Genomic DNA, 25184 nt, shown 5'->3' on the forward strand with positions numbered 1-25184 from the left:
AAGACACATGACGCTTGGATTCTGTATACCATTTTCTGGGCCTACCCCTAAGCTAAGTATACAACATCAGCACAAGAATCAACTTTTAATATGAAATTACAAAATTTCTATCATGATGGCCCAATACTCTATATAATGCAAAAATACCTTAAAACAAAAAGGAAGCCCAGAATGAAACGCGCCAACAACTTTGAACATTTACATGCAGAGAAATCGCATAGCGATGCGTAATTGTTTCAGCTGGATTTGTTATTGTGGGTTGTTCATCTCTGGAGCTGTTCCTCAAATTCGTAGATTAGGCTCTAATCAACTTTACGCAGTTACGAAATGAGTGCTTAACGGAATGGTTATTTTTCAGAACTGTGCTACAGCTATATAAAACTTACAACACTTGAAATGGACGGCAAACCTCATGTTGTTGCCGGAGAGGCTCCCGAGTCTGACTGTGAAGACGACGTGAAGATTGTGTGTAATCTATACTTTTTGGTATTATATTCAGCAGCTTTTGTTGTAATATTTAGTAATGTCACTTCTTTTGAATGTCTGTAGGTCCCAAATTCTAAATCGAGCACAGCGTCAACACCACAGGGCATAGTGGTTGCAGGGGAAGCTCCTGAATCGGACGAGGAGAATGAGGGTTGGTGAACCACAAATTTTCTTGACAAACTGAAGTAATTTTAAGTCAGAGAATGAAATTTCCATTAAAAAATATAACTGTTTAGTATTTAAGGAAAGAAGAATGACTACATAATCATAATCGATGTACATTGGAATGGCATATGAGTATTAATAATTATTTCCTAATGTCCAAACCAGATGCTGGAAGTGTAAGTAGTTGTGCTAGCGTTACGTCCGTATCGTCAACGACATCGCATGGGTCGAAACAAACATCTGGCTGGAGGAGCAAAAGCAGTGAAGGACCGAAATATAGTACCCTATTACATAAAAAATTACGTAAGCTGGAATTTATGTACTATTATGTCAAAGTGATAGTAAAACTTTTGATTTATGAACATTTTTATGGTGATTTAGTTATGCTTAGTAAGTGGTGGTAGTACTTAACTTTCAAATGTCACCTTATTGAACTCCTCATGTTGTTATCTCTTACCTTTCCTCTGGGAACTTTTCCTTCATTTTTTTCCATCTATATGTTTCCCACGCAATTGCTGCAGTGGTGAGGGAGCAACTGCCCACTCCCCATCTAAGTTTTCTTAAAAGTGCTGTCTAATCATATGGTCAATCTTATGGGCCCAGATTATGGGATTTTTAATCTATGGGGAAGTTTTTTCCAATGGTGCAGGCCTGTTTACACAGTACATTAACCGTACGAGTTGATGTTTAAACATATGAATGCAAAAATGCACTGTGTAACCACCCAACGTATGCAAATGCATGAATAGAAGATATAACCTGTTCATGTTTGGTTCATACATTCATATATGTTTCGTTCCAGTCCACTAAAATCGTTGATGCATTCACTCATTAATGTATGTGTGAAGGTGTCATGTAAACAGGCCTTAAGGCTTACACTTCCATTTCTTACTCAAATGTTTTCATTTGGGGCCGGTTTTATAATGCCTGTTTAGTATTAACTGGGACATGTTACTGTCAAAGCCTTCACCTCAAATATTGGACAGTCAAAATGAAGTATTTCAGAATGACGTTAAGTTAAGCAGGTGACCTGGAATGGAAGAAATCATTAACTGATTTTTGTCATAAAAAAAAACTTTCTTAGGCATGGAAAACCAGCCCTTACTGTTTCCATGTTTCAAGTTTTATTTTTCATATGTACTGTACACTGAATTTATACTACTTTTAAGTTCAATAAACATTTTCAAATATTTAATGAAAGTGTAAACATTGCAAAATAATTCACATTAATAATCCTAAACTTACAGTTATGTAACCAAATATTGATTGGTAAATTTTGTACTTAACCTGTGAGAATGGAAAAATAGAGATACTGAAAATGGTTTTTTTCGATGTTGTGGGGCTCCAAATTTGAGTAAAAAGTGATGTCGTGACAATGCTTTAATTAATGGTGAGTCAAGAATGGTTTATGTTAAGCATACTGGATGTCACACTTTTCTGTCCAGCATTAAACTTCTCTATTTAATTTTCAATAGGGTGTGATCCCTTTCTTCTATTCATATACATCCTTCGCTTCATGGTCATTCCTACCTTGCCTCAGATCCTTCCCTCAAACACAGGTTTAAACATCCCAACCTTGTCAAGCACATACTTGCTCCATCCAAACCCCATGTCTCTTCCTTATCTCTTCTAGAAATGTTCTCTCCTCACCAACGTCATCAAGCTCTGCATCATTTCTCTCCCTTTCCATTCTATTCACCCACTCCATTTTCCTCCACACCTTATACTCTACCCATCTTTTCTCGTCCTCCTTCCTAAGTGTCCTCATTTCTGAACTTTATAGTGGTACACTCCAGATCATATTTTTTTCTAGCCTTTTCTTAACCAGTGAACGCCTACAGGTGCCATACGGCACCCAGTGCAGTGCCAAGCCAATACTCCTGCAATGCATATACAGTGGAACCTCGTTAAAGCGAGTGCGGGCTATAGCGACACCCCCGCTATTACGAGAGATAGCCGATGCACCGTCAATGGACCCTATTATAAGCGTGTTAGAAAATTCGTTTTTACGAGACCCTTTCGGTGTTGGCTCTCGCCATAGCGAGGGTTTCACCGCCGGAAGACTTTCATCAAGACTCCTTAACCTCTGTAATTGCTAGCGATCTGTTAGAAATGAAGTTAATGGAGTGCTCAGTCTCAAATTTATGTGGTAAACTGTCGTTCTATAAATATAATGATGACGAAACAATGCTTTGCATGATTTTTATTCAGTGCGGTGCTTATAAATTGTTTGAATAGTTGGTCGTTATTTGAGTAAGGAAATTTAGTGATGCAAAAAAACATCGCCTTTCGTCTGGATTTATGCTTACGTTTATCGGATAGATGTTTATCTGTCGCCGCACCACTCCTGTTCCTGTATATCTGTTCGCAACAGGTATATTGGCTATTATTTGCTCCACCTCCGGTAAAGCGACAATTCGCTTTAGCGAGTGTTTATTAGTGCACCGTGGGGTGTCGTTATATCGAGGTTTCACTGTACATAATATGTGAATTTTAGCATACGTTTCAGTGCACATACTCAGTAGAAGGTTTCCTCTATTATTCAGTCAGTTATAATTGTGTTCATTGTGTTGGACTTAAATGTATCATATTTTATAAAAATCAAAGATTTAAAAAAATAGCTTTGGGTGCTGACGGGGCTCCTACATCACTATCCTCTCATTTTCTTTTTCCTATTCATAAATGCCTCCTTTGGGAATGCAATTCTTCCTTACGTCCTTACTACTGCTTCCATATTGTACCTTTAATGTGCTGTCCTGAAGGTTAAATTATTCCTCACACTTAATTTTGTGATGCTTTACTTTGCATAATGATAATAAAAGTTGCGGAAAAATATTTTATCATATATTATTACCAAAATACTCACTTAAAGAATTTCATCTTAGCATGTTATGTTGCAAGCTGATAAAATACATTCTGCTTTGAATATGTGGGTAAATCTTCTTTCTGCAGACAATGGCAACATTTTCTAGATGGTTATATCTGCTTTATGCTGCTAGATTTTCTGTTTTTGGGTGTACAGGGTGTAAAAAGCTTGTGGAACAAATTATCGGCCACATTCCTGAGATGTAGACATTGACAATCTAATATGAACATGATGCACAAAATGCTTTGTTTCCGCATTATGCCTCGTTATCTTCAACGCAGCCACCCATGTATTCTACCCAGGCTCATTGGTTACATTTGCCCTAGTTTTGGTAAGAGTGTTGTACCTGTTGTGTTTGAAGATGTGCCTTCTGTAGTTAGACAAAACATGTACAGTGCAACCTCGATATAACGACACCCCAAGGTGCACTAATAAACACTCGCTATAGCGAATTGTCGCTTTACCGGAGGTGTAGCAAATAATAGCCAATATACCTGTTGCGAACAGATATACAGGAACAGGAATGGTTTGGCGACAGATAAACATCTATCCGATAAACGTAAGCATAAATCCAGACGAAAGGCGATGTTTTTTTTGCATCACTAAATTTCCTTACTCAAACAACGACTAACTATTCAAACAATTTATAAGCGCCGCACTGAATAAAAATCATGGAAAGCATTGTTTCGTCAATCATTATGCCAATTCACAACCGACGAAGCCATTTTTCTATGCACTTAATTAGTTCATTTACGTGATCATTCTATTATTTTGGTATTTTCCACTGAAAATTCAAAAATTAACTGATGAAACAGTATCGCGGTTATTTAATGCCTCAAATGTTTCCATTGGTGTATGTTTATTGTTTCTGTACGTTAAGCGGCAGTGAAGTGAAATAACGCATTACATTTGTTTCTACAGGCGAAAACGGTGGAAGGTTGTATAACGCTGCCGCCTTGGAAGACTTTTTTCTATCAGATAATGTAATATCTTCATCATCTACGGTAAAAAGTTTGCTAAGCTTGAAAAATGATGTGATTAAAATTGCCGTTGTTGAAAAAAAGTTTCTTTTTGAGTGTTACGCACGCGACGTATTTTAAATAACACACCGAGTTTACCACGGCACTGCAAACGAGAGTTAGTTGTTCTGTGAGTTCTTCCAGCGGCCACCAGGGGATGCTCGGCTACCCACGTGACAAAAGAGAGCGCCAGTACGACTCCGACCACTGACGCGAATAGTTCACCCTTGTAAATCCGCAACGGAGAATAAATACGTCCATCCGGACAATTCACGCTGAGTATCATTGCTTCGTAGATCCTACATCATCGCTAAGGCGCACTACCTACCTTTAGAGGCATCATTGCAAGAAATACCTCATACTGCAAGGGTTTTTTCGGGGAGTTGTATGTAAAAAAAGTTCTGTTTCGTCTATGTTATATGACGCGGGGAATACTTCTAAAGATACTGATGATCGGAGTCCTTTCTTCCTCGACTTCGGGTTTACACCGCAGGCATCACCAGCAATTATGAGGGGAGATAAGGCTTTGGTGCTTCGCATTAGTATAATCAACCTTCCGCACTCTTAAAATTCTCGATTCGCAATCTATCCTTGAAATAATCCGCTTTAGGCTTGGGCGTAGCCTCTTTCTCAGAAGTTCCCGCAGATTTGAATGGGCAAAACCACCCGAACAAATCTCCTTATAACTCTTCATCGTCTGCATTCCTTGGGCGCTTTTGTTTTTTTTTTTTTAATTTTCAGAGCGAATAGGAAGATCAATTAATTTCGACACTCTCATATTACTCCTTTATTTTTATTTTCTCGCTTAGACGTGTTTGGCGTTTTTTTGGCCATGGTGACTGCCTGCCATCAAATGCTTTCTATTCACGCAACTCACGAACGTGCGGGTATGCTGCCGACTGCTTTCTGCCGCCCGAGGAACAAAAGAAGATGAAGCATTCGCGAATGCTAATTCCACAATATTTTCACCAAAATTAACTACTTATTTATCGAACGACATTTTACCACATAAATTTGAGATTGAGCACTCCATCAACTTCATTTCTAACAGATCGCTAGCAATTACAGAGGTTAAGGAGTCTTGATGAAAGTCTTCCGGCGGTGAAACCCTCGCTATGGCGAGAGCCAACACCAAAAGGGTCTCGTAAAAACGAATTTTTTTAACACGCTTATTATAGGGTCAATTCAGGGTGCATCGGCTATCTCTCGTAATAGCGGGGGTGTCGCTATAGCCCGTACTCGCTTTAACGAGGTTCCACTGTACTTCATGCATGATGAAGCATCTCATTACTATGTAATTTCTGTCAGCCCCTCAATAATAGATTCAGTAACAGATGGATAAGTAGAAGTAGACCAATTGCTTGCCCTCAATGCTCACTAGAACTAAGCTCACTGGACTTTCAGTTGTGGGGGCATTTGAAAGCTCCATTATATCAAATCCCATCAAAAGATCCTCAGTGTGCATGTTAAGGAAGTCTACGAAATCATAAACAATACTCAAGAGACAGTGGCGCCCTGTGGGGGGGATAAAACCCCCCCCCCCCCCAGGGCTCAGAGAAATTTTTAAGTTTAATCCATTTTACTTAATAGGATTGATATTACTAATAAGATAGTGTAAGGATGAATAAAATATCCCTCAGAAAGCCGTAAAACTCACCATTTTGAACCATTTATCTTTAAAATTACGCAATTTATTAATCTCGCACCTACCGCTTATTCTGGTGGGTATACTGCACTCCCACACACTCCGGTATTAGTTGCACCTAAACACCCCCCAGCCTTAATTCCTAGCTGCGCCCCTGTCAAGGGATGCATCAATGCATCCAAGATTGTCTTTTAGGGCAGGCTTATGCATTAGACCGGCACGTATTTTTTCAAAATTATCCGATTTAAAAATTGTGGCCTCAAAATGTGCGAAATGGTAAGAAAAAAATTATAAATGAGTTTCAGGTTCATGCGATGTCAGATAGCTGTGCCCTAGGCGCATATAGGGCCTTAATGCAGTTATTTTGAATGTTGAGTTTTTTGACCCAGATAAAACATTTTGTTAGGTAAACATGATACTTTAAAGCCCTATGCTCGAAACATTTCAACCGTTTAGTATTATCTTGATTGCTTCAGGCGGAAATGCTGCCTCTAAAGTGCCCGCCGCATGCTCCCCGTCTCCTTGCCGCCAGGCGCACCACACGTTTCTTGGTTCTCCAACTCCCCTTGGTACCTTCCTTTCTCTTACATGCTGGCAGAGTGGATATCCAGGTCCAAACAATCAACATTCAAAATAACTGTATGAAGGCCTTCCAGGTACCTCAGGCATCTGATATCGCATGAACCTGAAACTTCTTTAAAAAATTTTTCTTATCATTTGGCACATTTTGAGGCCACGAATTTTTAAATCGGATCATTTTGAAAAAATAAGCGCCAGACTACTGATGCATCAATGGTCATGGAGGGAACATTTTATCCTTGGTGAGAAAATGTTGCATGTGGTATGCTATTGCTTTCAGTTCTTGGGTGTTTCCCATGATTACTGCTGCAGAGGCAATGAGGTGTAACAAATTAAAATGCTATGTGTACAATATGTTTATGGATCCATGTTCTCGTACATCAGGTCTCTGTCTACATGAATAATGTGTCTTGCAAGTCCTCCCCCACATTTTTGTTGTTTGTATAGCTACTATGGGTCTCCATGAGACTACTCAATTTACTCATATGTTGTCAACGTTTCAGGTGAAAGGAACATGTCTTTGCATCGTAATATATCAGACTTGACCAACCACACTATTCATAATGCTACCAAAGATCTGAATGCCATCAATCAAGGACTTTTGAAGTCACAGGTAAAAATAACAAGTAATGAAATTGTAATAATAAATAATAATAAATTTTTTATTTGTCCAAGGATCTTATGAATACAACATAGATATAAGACACGTCAAAGTAATCAACATAACACTTAAAAATGTAAAAATGGTCAGAGTTCATTTGTCATTTAAAAATTCATTTACACTGTAGTAGCACTTATTAATTAAAAATTTCTTTAAAGAAGATTTAAATTCCCTATTAGAATTAATCAAATTAATACTTTTGGGAAGGAAGTTAAATATTTTTGATCTCATTGCAATGGGACTTTTTGCTGCTATACGTTTTTTATGGAGGGTAACATGGATGTGGCGATGAGACCTAGTTAGGTGCTCATGTACATCATTATTAATTGGTAAATCATTAATATTCTCTTTTATCAGTAAACATAGTTGGTATAGTAAAACTTCGATTTTACGCACTTTGATTTTACACCAAGTCTCGTTTTTACGCAGTGACACTCAAGTCCGGCCGGAAAGCATAGGGAATTGCAATGGTGAAACTTCGATTTTACATCTTTTCTTGATTTTGCGCAGTTTTTTGATTTTGCGCAGCATAACCCCAGCCCCAAAGAGGCCGCTAATCTTGATTTTACGCAGTTGTTTTTCGACTTGTTTTGAAAATCCCGACTGGAGCAATATGAAGTTAGGTTATTTATTCGTCTCAATGAGTTGCAAAAAAGAATACAGGAACGTTTGAAATGACGTCACGCTGTTGAGCGCGAAACTAAAAACATCGCGAATCTAATTATTGCTTCCTCCTGCGCCCTCTCAGTAATATTTCAGGCTCCTTTACGAACGCGAATATCGCTCTTGGTTCAAATTTGCCGTAGACGGATATCGAAACCTAAAACATATCGCCGTGTATGCGTAACTACTTTTGATTAAGACAGATGATCGCCGGAGATATTAACATTATCACCTTTCGTTTATTATTCGACTTATTGGTCGACGCTGTTTGTAACATATTTATTTTAATTACAGTAGATGGTCGTTAATCCGGAATTATGAACTACGGAATATCTATCCCTAACGGAAAGTTTTCTGGAATTTTGCCAACGCCATGTTTTCCGTCGCCCCAGCGAAATATAACGGCGAAAAGACCCGTGAAAAATCCTACCGCGCCAAAATTTTGGCTTCCAAGGTGATCTAAAAAAGACCGTCGTACTTCTAGTATGGACGTAAGTCGATGGTGATTCAACACGATGGTAAAAGCAGCATGCGTTGTCTCATTCTGCGGGCTAACCCTACATATGCGGGACGAATGGAGGCGAGGGAAAATTGCTTGCGCGGGGCGCTTATCAGAACTGACTCATCTTGTATCTCATTGTCAGTGGGTTTAAATGAAACATGATCGGAACTTTATAGGTATTAGCTTAACTCCGCTAGGTGGCAAGCGTTTATTTTTAACGGAACGGGAGTAAATGCCGTCGGAGAATAACTCGCGTCGTCAATCGTCATGTAATTATTGAAGTCAAATTCAAGACGTGAGTGATATGGCAGTCCCTTTAAACTCAGGAATGGCTTAGCACTATTAAATCGAAATAAAAAAGTGTCCGGTGTTGTTATCAGATATGGGGAAGCAAAATATTACGTGGAGATGAGTCACACGACTTGTGAGTCGAAGGTCCCGGCGCTGAATTCGCGGAAGAATGCCAACAGAGAAGCTATTCCCGGTAGATTCAATCTACTAATGCTAAAATTTCATGGGGAAATGCTTTTTTAATGCGTAAAAATTATAAAGAGGGAAAATTGTTCCGTACTATTAATCATTTTTTATTCATCACTGGCGACATGACGGCAGTTGCGCGGTTATTTAAATAGCTCACTTAAAAAAGTGATCTTATCACCGGAAAAATCTGAATTTCCGAATATCCCGGGTTCTGTGTGCTCCGTATTATCTATGGTATGCTATTTGGAAGGTGGTAATCGACAGCTGGGGTCATTAGCGCCATGAAGTTAAGGTTGGGGGGATAGGAACCCTATGTTGGCATTATAGCTAGGTTGTAATGATGGGCTCCAAAGGGACCAGGACTTAACGTCCTATCTACTGGACAGCGTGGTGCACTGGAAGTGCCCTCCACGTCAAGTAGGGGTAGGGCCATCTCTGACAAGTTTCTGCTACTGTCAGGACTTGTACCCGGGCCCACAGGGTGTAAAGCCTTTGTGATGTATCAGCAAAATTTTGCTCCCTGTTAATGGGGTTAATTTGGATGACGAACCTCAGATATCTCATTTCTTCAATCTCCAATATTTGTTTGTCTGCAGGTGGTTAAACGGACATCCTGAAAACTGCTTTTATTGAGAATATTTTCGAAAATTAGCTTCTCTGCGGCCATTTAGTATCACCATTGGAAAATTTCTCCTGGGTAACAGAAGTAATCTTAGTGCCAGGAATGCTGGCAATTCAACCATTTTGTTCAACCATGGGAAGCATTGTTCAGGAATGCAACAATGTTTCTCTTAAGGTAACTCGTCATCAGTGGTGTTGCTTGTGAGTAAATATGATTATTAGGCTTCATTTTCTTGCCTTCAAATGAGTAATTGATTCCGGGAAACATATATCTGATGCGATTGAAAAGGATTTCATGCTCATTTACCATAAAACCCCACATATGAGACTTTTTCTGGTTCCGGTTCTGGCTTAAATCAGAACTATATGAAGAGGTATGACTAAGCCTTCTAAAAATGAGCTAGTGTTATCCTGAGAACTATACTCCTCCTCAATACCAACTCTTGATTTTACACACTTTGATTTTACACAGTGCCCATATTTCGGTCCCTCCAACTGCGTAAAATCAAAGTTTTACTGTATATATACAAGGCACTGTTAACAAATTCAGTTCTTTGAATAAGGGTTTACAAGAATAAGTATAAGGCTTACTCATTATACATCTTATAATCTTTTTTTGCATCTTGAAAATTGTATCTAATAGCGTTACAGTTGATCCCCAGAATACAATTCCATAAGTCACTCTACTTATAAAGTTGCAATGGTAAACTGACATCATCGCCTTGTGAGGTAAGGATGCTTTTAGGAACCTCACACTATACAGTACTCGGGACAATTTCGAACACAAGTCTTTTACATGGAAGGACCAGTTCCCAGTATTTTCAATTTGTAGCCCTAAGAATTTACAAGTTTTAGTTAGACTCAGTGTATGGTTGTTCAGTGTCAATGTTCCAAAATCTTTGGAATGATTCGGGTTAAACAGCATAGACTGAGTTTTTGCACTGTTTAATTTTAATTTGTTGGAAAGACACCAATTCCAGACTAAATCTAATATATGCTGACCATAGTGATGCACTTCATTGATGTCATTAGCTGAAATTAGGAAGTTTGTGTCATCTGCAAAGAGGACTGGTTTGACATGGATGCTATTAACAATCAAGGGCAGGTCGTTAATGAATATCAGGAAGAGTAGAGGACCCAAGATGCTACCTTGAGGGACACCTGACGTTATCTTGTTTTGGTTTGATTTACATAGTGTGTCACTAAGTCTCATTTCAACACATTGCATTCTATTGCTAAGGTATGATTTTAGCCACTCCAGTGCGACTCCTCTGATTCCATTTTGGTGACACTTGTTTATGAGTATGGAGTGATTAACCATATCAAATGCACAAGAGAAATCAAAAAATAATGCCAAGACCTGTTTGCCATTATCCAAAGAATTTGAAATAAAATTCCAGGCAGTGATGAGGGCATCCTCTGTAGAACGTCCTTTCCGGTATCCCCACTGAGAGTTAGAAAGAATTTTGTATTTTTCCACAAAAGAAAGTAATCTGTTGTAATATATACGTTCAAAAACTTTAGAAAGCTGTGTTAAAAGTGAGATAGGCCTATAGTTGGTTATATCATCCTTATTACCTTTGTTTTTGTACACAGGTATTACTTTGCTCAGTTTTAGGGGTTCTGGAAAGATCCCTAGCCTCAGCGATTCATTGACTAAAAATAGTAATGGTTGCACAATAAGTTCTTTTAAATCCGCTACTAGTCGACCAGGTATATTATCAACTCCAGGAACTGAAGAGTTAGATAATTTATCTAAGCACATTAACATTTCTTTTTCATCACATGGATAAAGGTAAAGGGAATGCACTTCACTGGTGTAATCTACTAAACAATGGTTGTTATTATTGTTCATGAGCTGGGATTTAGTTAAATTACAAAAGGCTTCGTTGATTCGATTGCATACTATATTTGGATCAGTTATTAAAGAACCATCGTCATTGAAAAATTTTGGTACGCATGGGTTTCGTTTTTTTCCGAGCTGTGCATTGATAATTTTCCATGTTTCCTTTGTCTTATTTTGTGCTTCAGTTATGCGTTTGTTATTAAAAGATTTTTTTGAATATTTTAGTAAAGCAGTATACTTCTTCTTTGTCTTTTGAAAATCTAAGAACAATTCATTATTCTGGGAATTTTTGTATCTATGTACTTTTTCTTTTACAATGCGTGACAAATTAATTATTTCCTCAGTGAGCCATGGTTTTTTACATTTGTTTTTCCTATTTTTAATGTTGATGGTGACGGTTGGAATGCAACACACTATATGATGGAGCAATTTGTCGTAAAAGATCTCAAAACTATTCTCAAATGAGTGAGATATATAAACATTTTCCCAAGTTTCCAACATTAGAACGCTTTTTAGAAAATTTATGTTCTCCTTTGAGAACACCTTGGTGGTAATTTTACAAGGTCTGACACTCTGAAGTTTCAAATCAAACGTCGACATGATCATGTGATGGTCGGATAAACCAAGGTCAACAACAGTGGATACACTCTTATTATGATTATAATTTGTTACCATATAGTCAATTAATGACTTAGAAGTCTTTGTCACGTGAGTTGGTTCCTCAATTAAACATAATAAGCCATATGATTTCACAATGTTCAGTAATTCCGTCCGCTGTGGTGAATCCACTAAATAGTCACAATTTAAATCACCAGTTATCACTAGAATTCTTTGGTTAACATAAAGTAGTTCCAAAAGTTTGTCAAGGTTGTTTATAAAAACATGGAAATCACCCACAGGTGAACGATATAGTGATATAAGTACCAAAGTCCCTATGGCAGTTGTGAGAAAACACACTGCACACTCAAAGTTTTTTTCTTCCACGAATTTGGAGACATTAAAAGCACTAATTTCATTTCGTAGCCTGTTGTGTGCAAATATGGCTACACCCCCATTTTTGTGTGTTGAGCGGCTAAACTGACTCACCAAGTTATAGTTACAAATACAAAATACACTTAGTTCTTCAGCACTCATCCAGTGTTCAGATACACACAAGAAGTCTGGTTCGGTATTATGGAGGTACACTTCTAATTGGGTAGTTTTGTTCCTCATGCACTGAATATTAATGTGGGCAACACTTATACCATTGGCTATTTTCACTGTTTTTTGATTGGAAATATTATCATTCAAAACTGGAGTATTGTACCATTCGTCATTTAGGTAGATGGGGGATTGTTCCGAACTATCCGAAAAAAAAACCTGTTTACTAGTACGTTTTCTGGCCAAAATTCAGGATTTTCAAGTTCATTTTTGAGCCTGTAATCGGCAGACACGCGAAATGAGGCATAAGAGTCCCCTCTTACCTGCAGCTTTTCTACCTCAACCTCTTTATCTGAAAGTTTATCGATAATAAATTTCCTTACAGCTTCCACTGTGGTATCTACTTTAAAACGCCACACATGGAGATGTGTTTTCCTTGGGATGCCGGATATGGTGTTGTCGGTGCTTGCAGTTCCAATGATTGGTTTCGGTCTCGGCTTTCTCTTGTATGTGATGAGCGTGAAATCTTCATTCTTGGTTCCCAACATGATTCCGTTTTTATTACTAGTGCTAGCTTTCGCCAACTCCACTTCATTGCCTGACGCTTGTTTTAACTCTTCACCTTGTACGTCGGGCGCAAATGATTTCTTCGTCGAGGGATTTTGACGGTAGGTGTCCTTAAGAAGTGTTGAAGAAGACCCGTAATCGAAACGAACCATCTTAGTTTCCTTTTTTATAACTTCTGAACCACCTGATTGAGGTTTTACGCACACTTTAGAGTACGCTTGATTTTGTATATTATCACTCACGTGCGAATTCTTACTCGCCGACTTTAAGGCAACGATTTCTTCATTCTGCTTCAACATTATGTCTATGCAGTTTGATAATTTCGCTTGGAGATCTGTAACAATCTGCATTATTTTTTCTTGCTTTTTTTCCATGTTTTTCATCGAGTCACATGTTGCGAACAAACACTTGTTGCACTGAAAATGTAACTGCGTGTTGTTAGCAATAGCAGTTATCAAGCTTTTTGTTAAGCCAACACAGCTGGCGTGAAAAAACAACTCGCAACCGAAGTCACACTTGATTTTTGGTTGAATATCAACAATTTTTTCGGAGCAAACTTCACAATTAGCCAACTCGGGCGCCATCTTGTAATCGACCCACACAGTCATTTGACACAGTAATAACACAGTCATTTGACTGGCGTCTATGTTCTTTTTGAAATGCTTAATGACCCTTCAAATTTGCCTGAATATGTACTCTGTTTCTCAAGCTCTCCTTTTATGAAACATCTCTTTTTGAGTTATTGAGTAAGAAATAATATTTATTGAGGAATTGTTCTGTATGTCAAATTTAATTACATGTTTTGAAAAAGGAAATTGTTACTTTAGAATTTATTGAATATATGTACCCTCTGATGTAGCATGACAATGCCTTCTATAGTAAGCTTAATCCTTGTGATAGAATCTAATCCAGATTATTATTTTCAGGTAACCTTGCAAGAGGCTGCAACTTCTTTACATGTTCTTCTTGCCATGACTGTAAAACTAAAAGACTCTTTGAATGTGACCATTTCTTCTTCTGCACCTTTCTTGCCAAGTATTCAACCACATACAACCTAGTTTTATGTATATATCTCCTGCATGCCAGGAGTCTGTGCAGCATCTAGTGTCACATAAATTGTAATGTGCTTAAAAATTTTAGGTTTATTTTGTTATATCATTTTGATTCCAGATATGATAGCATTAACATTCACTTTTAGTGCTAATCCATAAGTTTTTAGATTACTACATAATGAAATGCATAATTACTGGTATAGTTTCTATTTCATTTATGTACTTAGTGATTGGCTTGGAGTTAAGTTGGCAGTGAGTATGCTGACCTAAGTTTATCTGGAATTGTATTGTGCTATGAATGTGTTCTGAGTGAGCTCTTTTTTTATGTATACCTAAGTGAGAAGCAGGATGTATGTATGAAAAATTGATCATTCCATAGTGTTGATGTTGCTGTTATTATTTTTGTTGTATCTTACTATAAATGTGGAAATATTGGAATTAAATTTGAATTTTACATTAAAAAACTTATTACTGCTGCATCATCAAAGTAATTCCCTCATCATATGCATATTTCCTTGGATTAGCCTAGCCCATTTACTATTGATGCTATTCATCGTTCATGGTAGGACATCTATGCTTTACTGTGTTAATATTTCTGGTTTTCGTTTAAATATATTAGTTTTTCACTAATTGAGGGGCCAAATTGGGTCAACTCATTTATAGTAAAACTTGTACTGGTGCTGATTAATGGTATCACATTAATAATTAATCCCAATGTGTTGAACTCAGGAAGCAAATAATTTGGACTTATGTTTGGAGCATGGTTCTTTATGGTAGTGAGAAATGGACAGCAGTTGATAAGCTATTGAAATGTGGTATTATAGAAGAACGATGAAGATCAAATGATAAATTGGGTGAGTAATATGAAAGTTTTGAGAAGAGCATGTGTGAAGGAAAATATTTTGATATTATCCTTAGGTAGAGGACGGACAATGTAAATCAGCAACATCACGATCCAAGCATCAGACGATATCCATCTGATATCTAAATAAGGTTGATATATCCAAAACATGTTGTTATCACAAAACATCCTCGACAAGTTTTAAAAATAACGTTGCATAGATATTGAAGTTGTTATATCCGTGATATTAAAAAAATTATGATTCCAAACAGTATCCATAGGTAGCATATATTCTGTATAGAATTGAAGAGCACAAATGTTTTGTTTGTGAGGATTATCAAAAACCATACGTAATTAGCACACCTATTATCTACTCATTGGACGTGTGAAGATATCTAAGAAATGTTGTAATATGGACCTCCATGTCCACTGTTGGACATCCCGTCAGTGCATTGGACAGGATCTTGGATATTTGATGGATATCTACAGAACGTTAATTGGATTAGCATGGATATTGCACGGATGTCATATGTTAATGCCGAAAATGTCATCTGTATGTTGTTGGGATATTGATTGCTGCTTATGAAGACAAGAGGGTCTGATGAACATTATCGTCAAAGGACAGCTGGAAGGGAAGAATGGCAGAGGTAACCCATGCAATATATATATGGAGCATTTTATGAAGGATATAAAGCAAAAGAATTATGTTTGTCATTAATAGATTACCCGATAGGAGAACTGAGTGGAGAGCTGCATCAAAGCTTCTTAGGATGGATGGCTGCTGACAATGATTACAGAAAAACCATCTTAATACTCAGAAAACCATCGCACTATTTCTCATTGAAATTGAATAAAGACTCAATCACATTAGGGCCTTCAAAATTATACCGTAGTCTTTTGTGACATCTAGTTTCAACATCTATCTTCTGTCGGTTAAATTTTCCTGACAAATTTTTGTCCACTGTAGTTTAGTCTCCAGCAACTTTGCTGCACCTAATGGATCAGTTTGTTGCAAAACTGATTTCTGTCTTTCTACAGGAAAAGACGGCTTCTGATATTTATGGACGATATTTTAATAACTGGGAAATATAAGAAAATTGTTTAACTAGGTACTGTAGAAAGAGTTTAACCATTTCCTGCCGGTGCCTACAGTTGGAAAGCATTTTCCGTGCTACATAAGTAGCATCAAGGCCGTAGCCAGGGGGGGATTAAGGGGGATTGATCCCCCCCCAAAATGAAAATTTTTTAGATACTATCTACTTTATGCTCGCTTGGTGCTCACACGACGATCTTATATAGTGGCGCAGTGATATCTAGTAGTGAGTGGTGATAGTACGTAGTATCACTACTCACTACCAAATGTCACTAGATAGCACGTACTATGCCAAATACGCAAGCAACTAAACTTCGGGGTCATGTTCGAATTGAATTAAGGAGTAGTCGATAGGCTTAGAGATTCCAAATATTCACAAACTTCTAAAGATCTTCGCAACACTGCCTATTTCCACATGTACCCCTGAGAGGACTTTCTCTCCCCTAAAAACGCCTCAAAACTTATTTAAGAAACTCTGCAGGCCAAGAAAGACTAAGCGGTTTGGCTTTGATGTCAATCCACTGCAGAATTGACATCGACACCGAGGAGTTAATTAATTTGTTCACTACAAAGAAAGCTATAAGGCTAAAGTTAATTTTGTAATAATATAATTTGTATTTTCCTTTAAGGGTTTATAATAAATGTGTATATTTAACTGTATACGCTATTTTATTATAAAATAATATACATATAAAAAAATATCTTATAAAAATAATTTTTTTACTACTCTACTATTCCATAAAACCCCCCAAAAATATTTTCTGGCTACGGCCTTGAGTAGCATGAGAATATTTTAAACCTTTCTGTGATGTTTCATCCCTTAGATTTGGGACCCAGCTCAATGGGGCGCACGTCCCTTACCCCGGCCACTGGACTACACCCGCTATCCTTAGTATAGCAATTTTTATTTTCAACCTAATGCTGTTCTTGATTTTCAAAAATTAATCTTCTAAAAGAATTACTAACATTATTTTTAAGCTTTTTGGAATTTTAAATGGATTTCTAGCGTTAATAACAGCAAAGTTATTAAGTGAAGGGTAAAAGGCTAAAAGTCCAGAAGTCAATTATTTTCTACGCTAAAATTTCATTTAAAAATTGCTTAGGCACAGAACAAAACATTGAATTCATTTCAAAGTATTAAAAAATTGTAGTATGCAAGAAAATATATCATTGAAAAAACTATTGACAATATGACTACTTCGCAACGGATTCCAGCGGTGAGGATGATCATAAATGAGTGGGAGGGTCGGCTTTATATTGTATGGGGAGTGGCCTTAAGGACTAGCTAAACTGGGTCCCAGGCCGGGCCTGAATACATCATACAATAGGGTGGTTTCCTTCATCAAAGAAAACAAAAGGGATTGATTGCGATTCGTTACCCACAATTAGTGTATTCATAATATACAAATTATTTGGTTTTAGAAATACCGGTTTAGACGAATGGCAATGGTCAATTTTATCCTCATTTGAAAAAGGCCAGGTTGGCGCCCATGCGATGCCACTCCACGTGACGTCACAGGGACCTAGTTTCTATACGAGTAGATAGGAGTTTTACATCGTCTGAGATTACCAATGCATGCATGAGGCACAGAGCTCAGGGAAACATGTCTTAATAATCACCTATTAAAACTGGCTAAGGTCGGAAAGTTTTCTTCGTTTGATAAGGTATTAATAATCCTTATTTAAGCCAAGCGTTACCAGCTAGCACAGTACTCTGCTACCTGCTAGCATCCTGCGTCGTATCTGCGCTCAAAGCCTCACCCCATCGTCACCTCGGCAAGTTGCGGCAGCGGGAACCAGAACGACATCACACGGAGTTTACCCGGCATTCATACTTACCCGTCGCGTTTTCGCACACTTGAAAACTTCCACTTTTCATTTAATCGTGAAAAATAGATATCGTCATTTAAAAATCAAAAAGCGTGAAATATGTACTCCAGGAGTAATAACCTTTCGATTTAGGCAATAAAAAAATAATAGGAAACCACCCTATTGCTACGTCAGCAGTCACTTCCCTTCCCTCACATCGGCTTAAGCCGACGTCCACAGCCACGTTCCAAAAGAGAGCCCATAGGTAGTCTCATGTATATCTCTACAATTGATTAACCAGGCATATCATGTGCAACACTACACTTAAGCCGATTTTCTAGACAAACCTATATTAACAAATCCTGGAAAGCTGGCAAGAAAATTTTTCCCCATCCCAATATAACATTCCAAACATATAATTGACATTAAAACACATATTCACTTAAAGATCTTGTATAAAAAGGTGATTGGTGTAAAATACAAACCAGCTGAAAAAAAATTGTAGCTGACAAATTCAAAAACCCTTTGTAATTGGGTAAATTCAATATTTTAAGAACTGTTTTATGTTTATTTTTAACCCTTAGGCTACAGGAACGTTTTTAAACGTTCTGCATGGTGAGTGCGGGATAAACGTTTTTCTACGTTTGACCAGATTTCTTACCACTGGCAGACTTTCCTTAGGGATTTATTGCCATCCTTTCCGCGGTTGCTTGAACTCGGCCCAACCTAGTGGCAGAGAGCACAAAGGTGTCTTTCGAGGACTGGATACCCTCACCACGGGGAGCACTACCCAGATTATCCCTTCTTCGAGAGAGAGTCTCTCTGCTCTCCGCGGCACATTCACGAAGAAAACAATTCCAATGAATCCTTACATTTCCTAGGAATTTTTTATCTTGTCATTGTCCATTAGCCGGGGAAACTTATTTGAAAGCATTGGTTATTCTTTCTTATACTTTCGGTGGTGGGTCTGTCGCACCTGCGTAATTACCAAGGACATTTCTTTCCTTTGAGTATTATAATCTCGTTCTGGATTTCCCACCGAATGGGTTTCCCTTCGAATATCCTGTCTTTTCCACATGCTCTATTGATCTTTGCTCAGTTTTTCCAGAGTTTCGGTGGTGTACTTTTGCTCCTAATCAAGTACCTACTCGAGTGACAACATTTTGTGAATCTCTTCATTTATTTTCACTATGGATAGTGAAAATTTGCCATCTTGGCCAAAAAGGAGAAAGGTTTCTCTCGAGGATGAAGTTCTCAATATTTTATTCGACTCTGATTGTGAGAGTGAGGACGGAAATTTTTCCGATGTGTCTGTGTCTACCAGGGATACTGAGACGGATGAGGATGATGCAAATGATTCCGGCGATGGTGGTCCATTCAATTTGGCTGAAGACATTGAATCCGCATCATCTTCTTGGTCCAGGACTGATGATTTTACTCCTCATATTTTCCAGTTCGACAGCTCCTCATCTGGTGTAATATCGGACCACCTTCATGAGAATGCCTATTATAACCTTTATTATCCATTACCTTTACCTACCGCATCCAAACATACGTTCCAAATGCTCCCCAAAGTTCAATTCGGCTGAAGTATGGTTGTAATATTGAGGAATATATGGTGAAAAATCAATGGATTTTTTTACTGTTTGATATCAAATCGCTCATAAAAATGTCATGCTGGCCAAATTTGAGGAAAAAAAATTCATTTACATTCGATTTAGAAAAAGTAACGTTCAAATATTTTAATTCCAATTATGATTCTTAGAATGGTCTGTCGTCAGGGGGTAGGGTGGGTAGTCCCGGATTATGAGGGCCCACTACCTGCTAGACACACGCTCGGGGTCGGCGGAAAAATATCTTCCCCGCTCATGTCCCGCACACAGTGAGAGAAAAATTTTAATGCTCCTGCAGCTAAAGGGTTAAAGACCTTGAAAAATGTTTGGAGTGCAAATATGTCAGAATACATATGTATCCCTGCAGGGGTTATTAAAACTGCTTATTTATTTGAAAAGGTCGTTATTGATCATTTCATTGCTTGTTAAAGTCAACTTTGGTCAAATATCAGATTACAAATCCAAGTCAATGTATGTATCATGAGTATTTTCCAATTTTGTATTTTTGATGACTTGAAATTGAGTGGGGGTTTAGAGAATGTATTTGATTTAGAACATTTAATTTAAGGTTACATTATCCTTATTTTGTCTGTTTATGTAACGACCGTTATTATAAAACATTTCGCACTTATCCACAGGCGTGAGTTTTATTCCTAACTAGTATTCAATAATGCCATTCTAGATTATGAGACCCAGTTGCTGGCACAATAGTGGGTTTGGAAATGTTTTAAGCAAAGTGAATTTCATCATAAATACACTATAAATGTGACTGAATTATAATTAAAATTCAAACTTAGAGCTGTTTTTACACAGCATTATCATAAAATAATAAGGAATAGTCGTGTATTGTTGCAGAAGTTGTACTGTTTTCCATCCAGTTTGAACTATGGCGCTAATTCTAATTGATATTAGGGGCACCTAGCGGGAGCAGGTACGAGCCGGAATAGTTGACGATCTGTATCGCGGTATCGCTCTTGCCTGCTCTTGCCCATTCTTGGCTGCGCAAATAGTCGTAATTGGTCATCTCCTCACTTGTTGTCTGGATTTTTCTGATCGTTTCCAGCGTTGTAATAGTAATTTTTGGTCTTAGATTTGTCTTCATAATGCCTGTGAAAGCCGTATGTGTTCTCAACGGTGAAGTGGTTAAAGGAACCGTTCATTTCGAGCAGGATGTATGTAGTTGTTACTTAGTTCCTCCGAAGCTATTTACGTTGCCTTTTGAGTTCTTATCTTATGACATGCCTTCTTCAGAACGCAGATGGACCGGTCAAAGTGACAGGAGAGGTTACTGGCTTAACTAAAGGTCTTCATGGGTTCCATGTGCACGAATTTGGAGATAACACGAACGGTGTGTATTCTTTTTGGTTGAGATCAACGCAGATTACCGTCGGTCATTAGTATTAGTTTTATATCACGATTTTTTCCTTGTGCAGGCTGTATGAGTGCTGGCCCTCACTTCAATCCTCATGGAAAAGAACACGGAGGTCCTAAAGACGAAGAGCGTCATGTTGGAGACCTGGGAAATGTTGAAGCCGGTGATGATGGGAAAGCCAAAGTCAATATATGTGATAGTATGATTTCCCTCACTGGCCCTATGAGCATTATCGGGAGAACTGTGGTGGTAAGTAACGTGATATATTGTTGTAATTCATTTCGATTTCGTAAATGTCTTAGTGTTCACGATGTTATTTCTTCAATCAAGGTGCACGCAGACCCTGATGACCTTGGAAAAGGCGGGCATGAGCTGAGTAAATCGACTGGAAACGCCGGCGCGAGAAGCGCTTGTGGAGTCATTGGCATTGCGAAATAATTACGTAACCTTATGGATCTTGTTATTGTTTTAATCATTCCGGCTTCGTTTGAATAAGGGTTGTATCTTAATAGCATCATCTCGCCACTTAGATTTAGTGGACGACTATATAATGTTAGTGTTATGGTGAATTTTGAACTGAATGTTTAATGCAGCCCTCAATGAATGGAAATAAAGACTGGTTCTTCCTTTACGCCAGTTTTTTATGTAATTACGTCGGACCTCCCTTGGTAAAGTGATATTTGTCCTGTCCAATTAAGTAACATCGTAGATATTCGTTAGTCGAGCGCGAGGCACTTCGTTGGGAATATTTTCCTGCTTCTTATAGGTAAATGTACGCAAATTAGAGACACGTATTTCTTATCTTCGAGCTCAGTCGATTCTCATTTTTAAGCTCATTATGTGTCTCTTGGAACTACGTTTCTGAAGCAGTGTGTTACTTCTCACATTTTTTGTGATATTAGCTGATAAGGAGGGATTAATTATTGAAAAGATAGCATAGCATAAACCGATGCCAACAACATGCTGCCGCACAGTCTTTAAAATGACTGAATATAAGGGAAGAAATTTTAGCCTTTCTGCATTAGTTTCTGACGTATACATCCTGTGCCAAATTTTCAGTTTAATTAGAAGCCATCAAATTAATTTGCAATATATTATTTAATTTTCATAGAAGAAAATTTGATTATCCGTTACAAGAATTTAGCCAATGGTTTTTTGTGAACGATATCAAGAACTACGTAAATTATCGTTTGTTGTATCTTTAACTTTATAGCCAATATTTCAATGGGGGAGATTAATTAATACTTTATAATGAGTCTGTATTGTGTACCTGCTGTTGGAATGTGTATTGTTGAGGCAAAGCTTCAGAGTGCCAAGGAAGTATAACATGAATATACGAAATTCAACAATTTTATGTTCATTGAAATTAGCAAATAGTGTGAAACTATCCATTACCCACAAGATAACACCTATAAGGTTGCATGTCGAAAGCAAAAGCAGGTTGCAACATACATTAATCCTTATTTGCGAAACTACTGCTTGGAAAACATTGAATTGCCTTCTATTCTCTTGTATTTGTGTGAAGTGAAATCTTTTCAGTATTATGGACTACAGTAAGGGTGGATAAGCTGGAAATGGAAAAGTGATATGCTGTGGTTTTCCAAAGTGATACGGAGGGAGATAGTGAACTACTGGAATGATGGACGTAGAATAGAAACTAGTGGTGGGGAGGATTATTAATGAGGAGTTTCTTCGGTTTAATAAGTGCCTGAAAAAAATGATACCGCAGAAAATGTATTTTTTCTTAGTATGTACTGTGGTTTCCTAAAGGTAAACAGGCCTATTTTCATGTAGGGCCAGTTTTATATGCCTGGTTAGCACTTACTGGGCATATTTGAAAGTTAAAATGAAGTAGTTCAGAATGACAGTTAGTTAAGCAGTTGACCTTGAAAAGAAGAAATCATTTAGTGATTTTTGTTATCTGGAAAAAACTTACCGTATTTCTCCGAATATAGTCCCCCTCTGAATATAGTTTCCCCCCCCCCCCCCCCCTTATGTTGATGCTTCAGTTTTGTGAAAAGTTAAAAAAATGCATTTGAATATAGTCCCCCCCTTTACTTTTACCATAGGCATTTTTGGAAAAAAGGGGGGACTATATTCAGACGCATATGGTACTTAAAGACTGGCCCTTACTGTTCCCATGTTTTGAGATTTTTGTGCCATGGTTTTCTAAAGCTATGAGATCAAATGGAAGCTTGGATGGAATTGGATTAGGTGAAATGGACAAAAGGAAATGAAAAAGTTCTAGCCATGCTTAATGAGGAAACAGCTGGAGGAGGAGGCAGAGGATGCAGATAGAGCATGTGCTGATGGGAAAAGGGAGACTAGGAACGGTGATAGTGGGAAGGATGTTGAGAAATCAGGAAGGGAGAAGAAAGACAACAGGTTCCACACAGGTATAACATGTTATAGAAAGCATGAGGGGTTCCAACCACTCCCTCAGAGTTTTAGGGAGATTCAGAATTTCTTAACCCTTTCACTGCTGTGAACGTACCTAGTACGTTTGCACGGCAGACTGCTATGGACGTACTTTTTCTTCCTCCCTGCCATGCACTTTCTCAAAAGCACTTCGAAGAGTCCCTAATCCAGGACCCTATCCTTGACGAGCTCACCCATGCAGGACTGTCTCATCGACCCTACCAGCTCACCCACGAGTTCCCTCCCTCCCGAGGGGGTCCTCCCTCCCGAAAAGTGACCGCTCTACTGCATGTTGAAAATCAATCAATCCGATCATCAAAAAATAATTGTTTTCATCAATGTCAATCAAGCAATCAAGTACGTATTTGAACCATGTTTCTGTGATGAAAAATAACGATTTAGTTAACTTTTCTAAAATGGCCATTTTCCGGTGGTCTGCAACCACGTTTTTAGCAAAGTTAACAGAATCGTTATTTTTCATCGCAGAAACACGGTTTAAAGACGTACTTGATTGCTTGATTGGCAAGAGTGCGATGCAAGCAATCGTGTTTTGATGATCAGATTGATTGATTGATTTTCAAATTGCAGCCAGAGCGGTCACTTTTCAACTTCCGCTGGTAGGGTCGATGAGACGGTCCTGCGTGGGTTAGCTCGTCGAGGATAGGGTCCCGGATTAGCAACCCTTTGGAGGGTGTACCACGCCCATTATTGAAGTACCTTCTCCATGGGCCCAAGAAACGCATTTTAACCTTTTCGCCGCATGTGAGAAGGTTTTCGGAGATAGAACAGCAGCTAAAGGGTTAAGTAAAACCCACTAAAATGGAGCTCTTAGCAAAATGCACCTCCGATTCATATACTTTGGTGAATCCCAAAAAATTCTTCAAGCATATGACTGACCCTGAGGATCCTTAAACTGCAGTAGTGGCTGTAATAGAGAAGGAAACTGGGATCTTATTCTGAAATTCATCACTGATTTATCATCCTTTTTATGTTCCCATAAATGTTTACTCTTAAAAGGTGGTAATCAAATAAAGTACAAGTGAAGAAGTTACCAGAATTAATATGATGTTAGAGGATGACTTTACCTTTTTCTCATTATATGAGAATATTTAAAAACTTCATTTAATTTTAAAACTTAATCCATCATCTCTTGATATACCAAAGCATTTTAAAATGTTTAAAAGCATTAAGAACCTCACACATGGGTAATTAATTATTCAGTTATAAAAAGTGTCATCATTTTCATCGTGAAAAATATTATCAATCAGCTAAATAGGCATATAATTCTATGTTTGTTTAAACCAGATACAGATATTATTGATTTGATTTAAGTTCACTGAGGATGCAAGTATCCTTCACCAATCAAGGATGCACTTGTCCAAGTTGCACAGTGAGTTGGGGTCTACTTTCAATATTGAGAACTGGATTATATTTTTTTATCAACCATCCTGAAAGATATGAAACTGTGCTAATTACCAACTGGCCTCTGGATTAATAATTGTTACCATTACTTTACCACCCCTAAGTTTCTGATGCTTAGTTTCCCGTAAAGATGTCGAAGTGTTAATTAACCCTTGCACTGAGGAAATGTTTTTATACATTTTGCAGACTGACTGTGGGGAAAATGTTGTAAATGTTTGACCCTTGCTTGGCTACATACAGCAGTTACCCAAAATTTTCATCGCTACCTTGATATCTTGTGACATCCCTTACCTTAAGGATTGAATGGGGGCTTGACTCTCCCTG

At 37.9% G+C, this 25184-nt stretch overlaps 2 protein-coding genes across 2 annotated transcripts; both read left to right on the forward strand.

Moving 5' to 3' along the window:
- Positions 1-263: 263 nt before the first annotated feature.
- On the forward strand, positions 264-14641 carry LOC124165460. The gene is made up of 5 exons (XM_046542893.1): positions 264-465; positions 550-637; positions 817-954; positions 7264-7373; positions 14167-14641. The coding sequence occupies exons 1-5, from the start codon at positions 397-399 to the stop codon at positions 14296-14298; spliced, it is 537 nt and encodes a 178-aa protein (XP_046398849.1). The 5' UTR covers positions 264-396; the 3' UTR covers positions 14299-14641.
- A 5980-nt stretch (positions 14642-20621) lies between these two features.
- LOC124165606 (superoxide dismutase [Cu-Zn]) lies at positions 20622-21651 on the forward strand. Its single transcript, XM_046543068.1, has 4 exons — positions 20622-20820; positions 20900-20996; positions 21082-21269; positions 21351-21651. Exons 1-4 carry the CDS (start codon positions 20752-20754, stop codon positions 21456-21458), a joined length of 462 nt encoding a protein of 153 aa, XP_046399024.1. The 5' UTR covers positions 20622-20751; the 3' UTR covers positions 21459-21651.
- Positions 21652-25184: the final 3533 nt, after the last annotated feature.

This window comes from Ischnura elegans, chromosome 9 (assembly GCF_921293095.1).
Source record: "Ischnura elegans chromosome 9, ioIscEleg1.1, whole genome shotgun sequence".
In the NCBI taxonomy this organism is placed as follows: domain Eukaryota; kingdom Metazoa; phylum Arthropoda; class Insecta; order Odonata; family Coenagrionidae; genus Ischnura; species Ischnura elegans.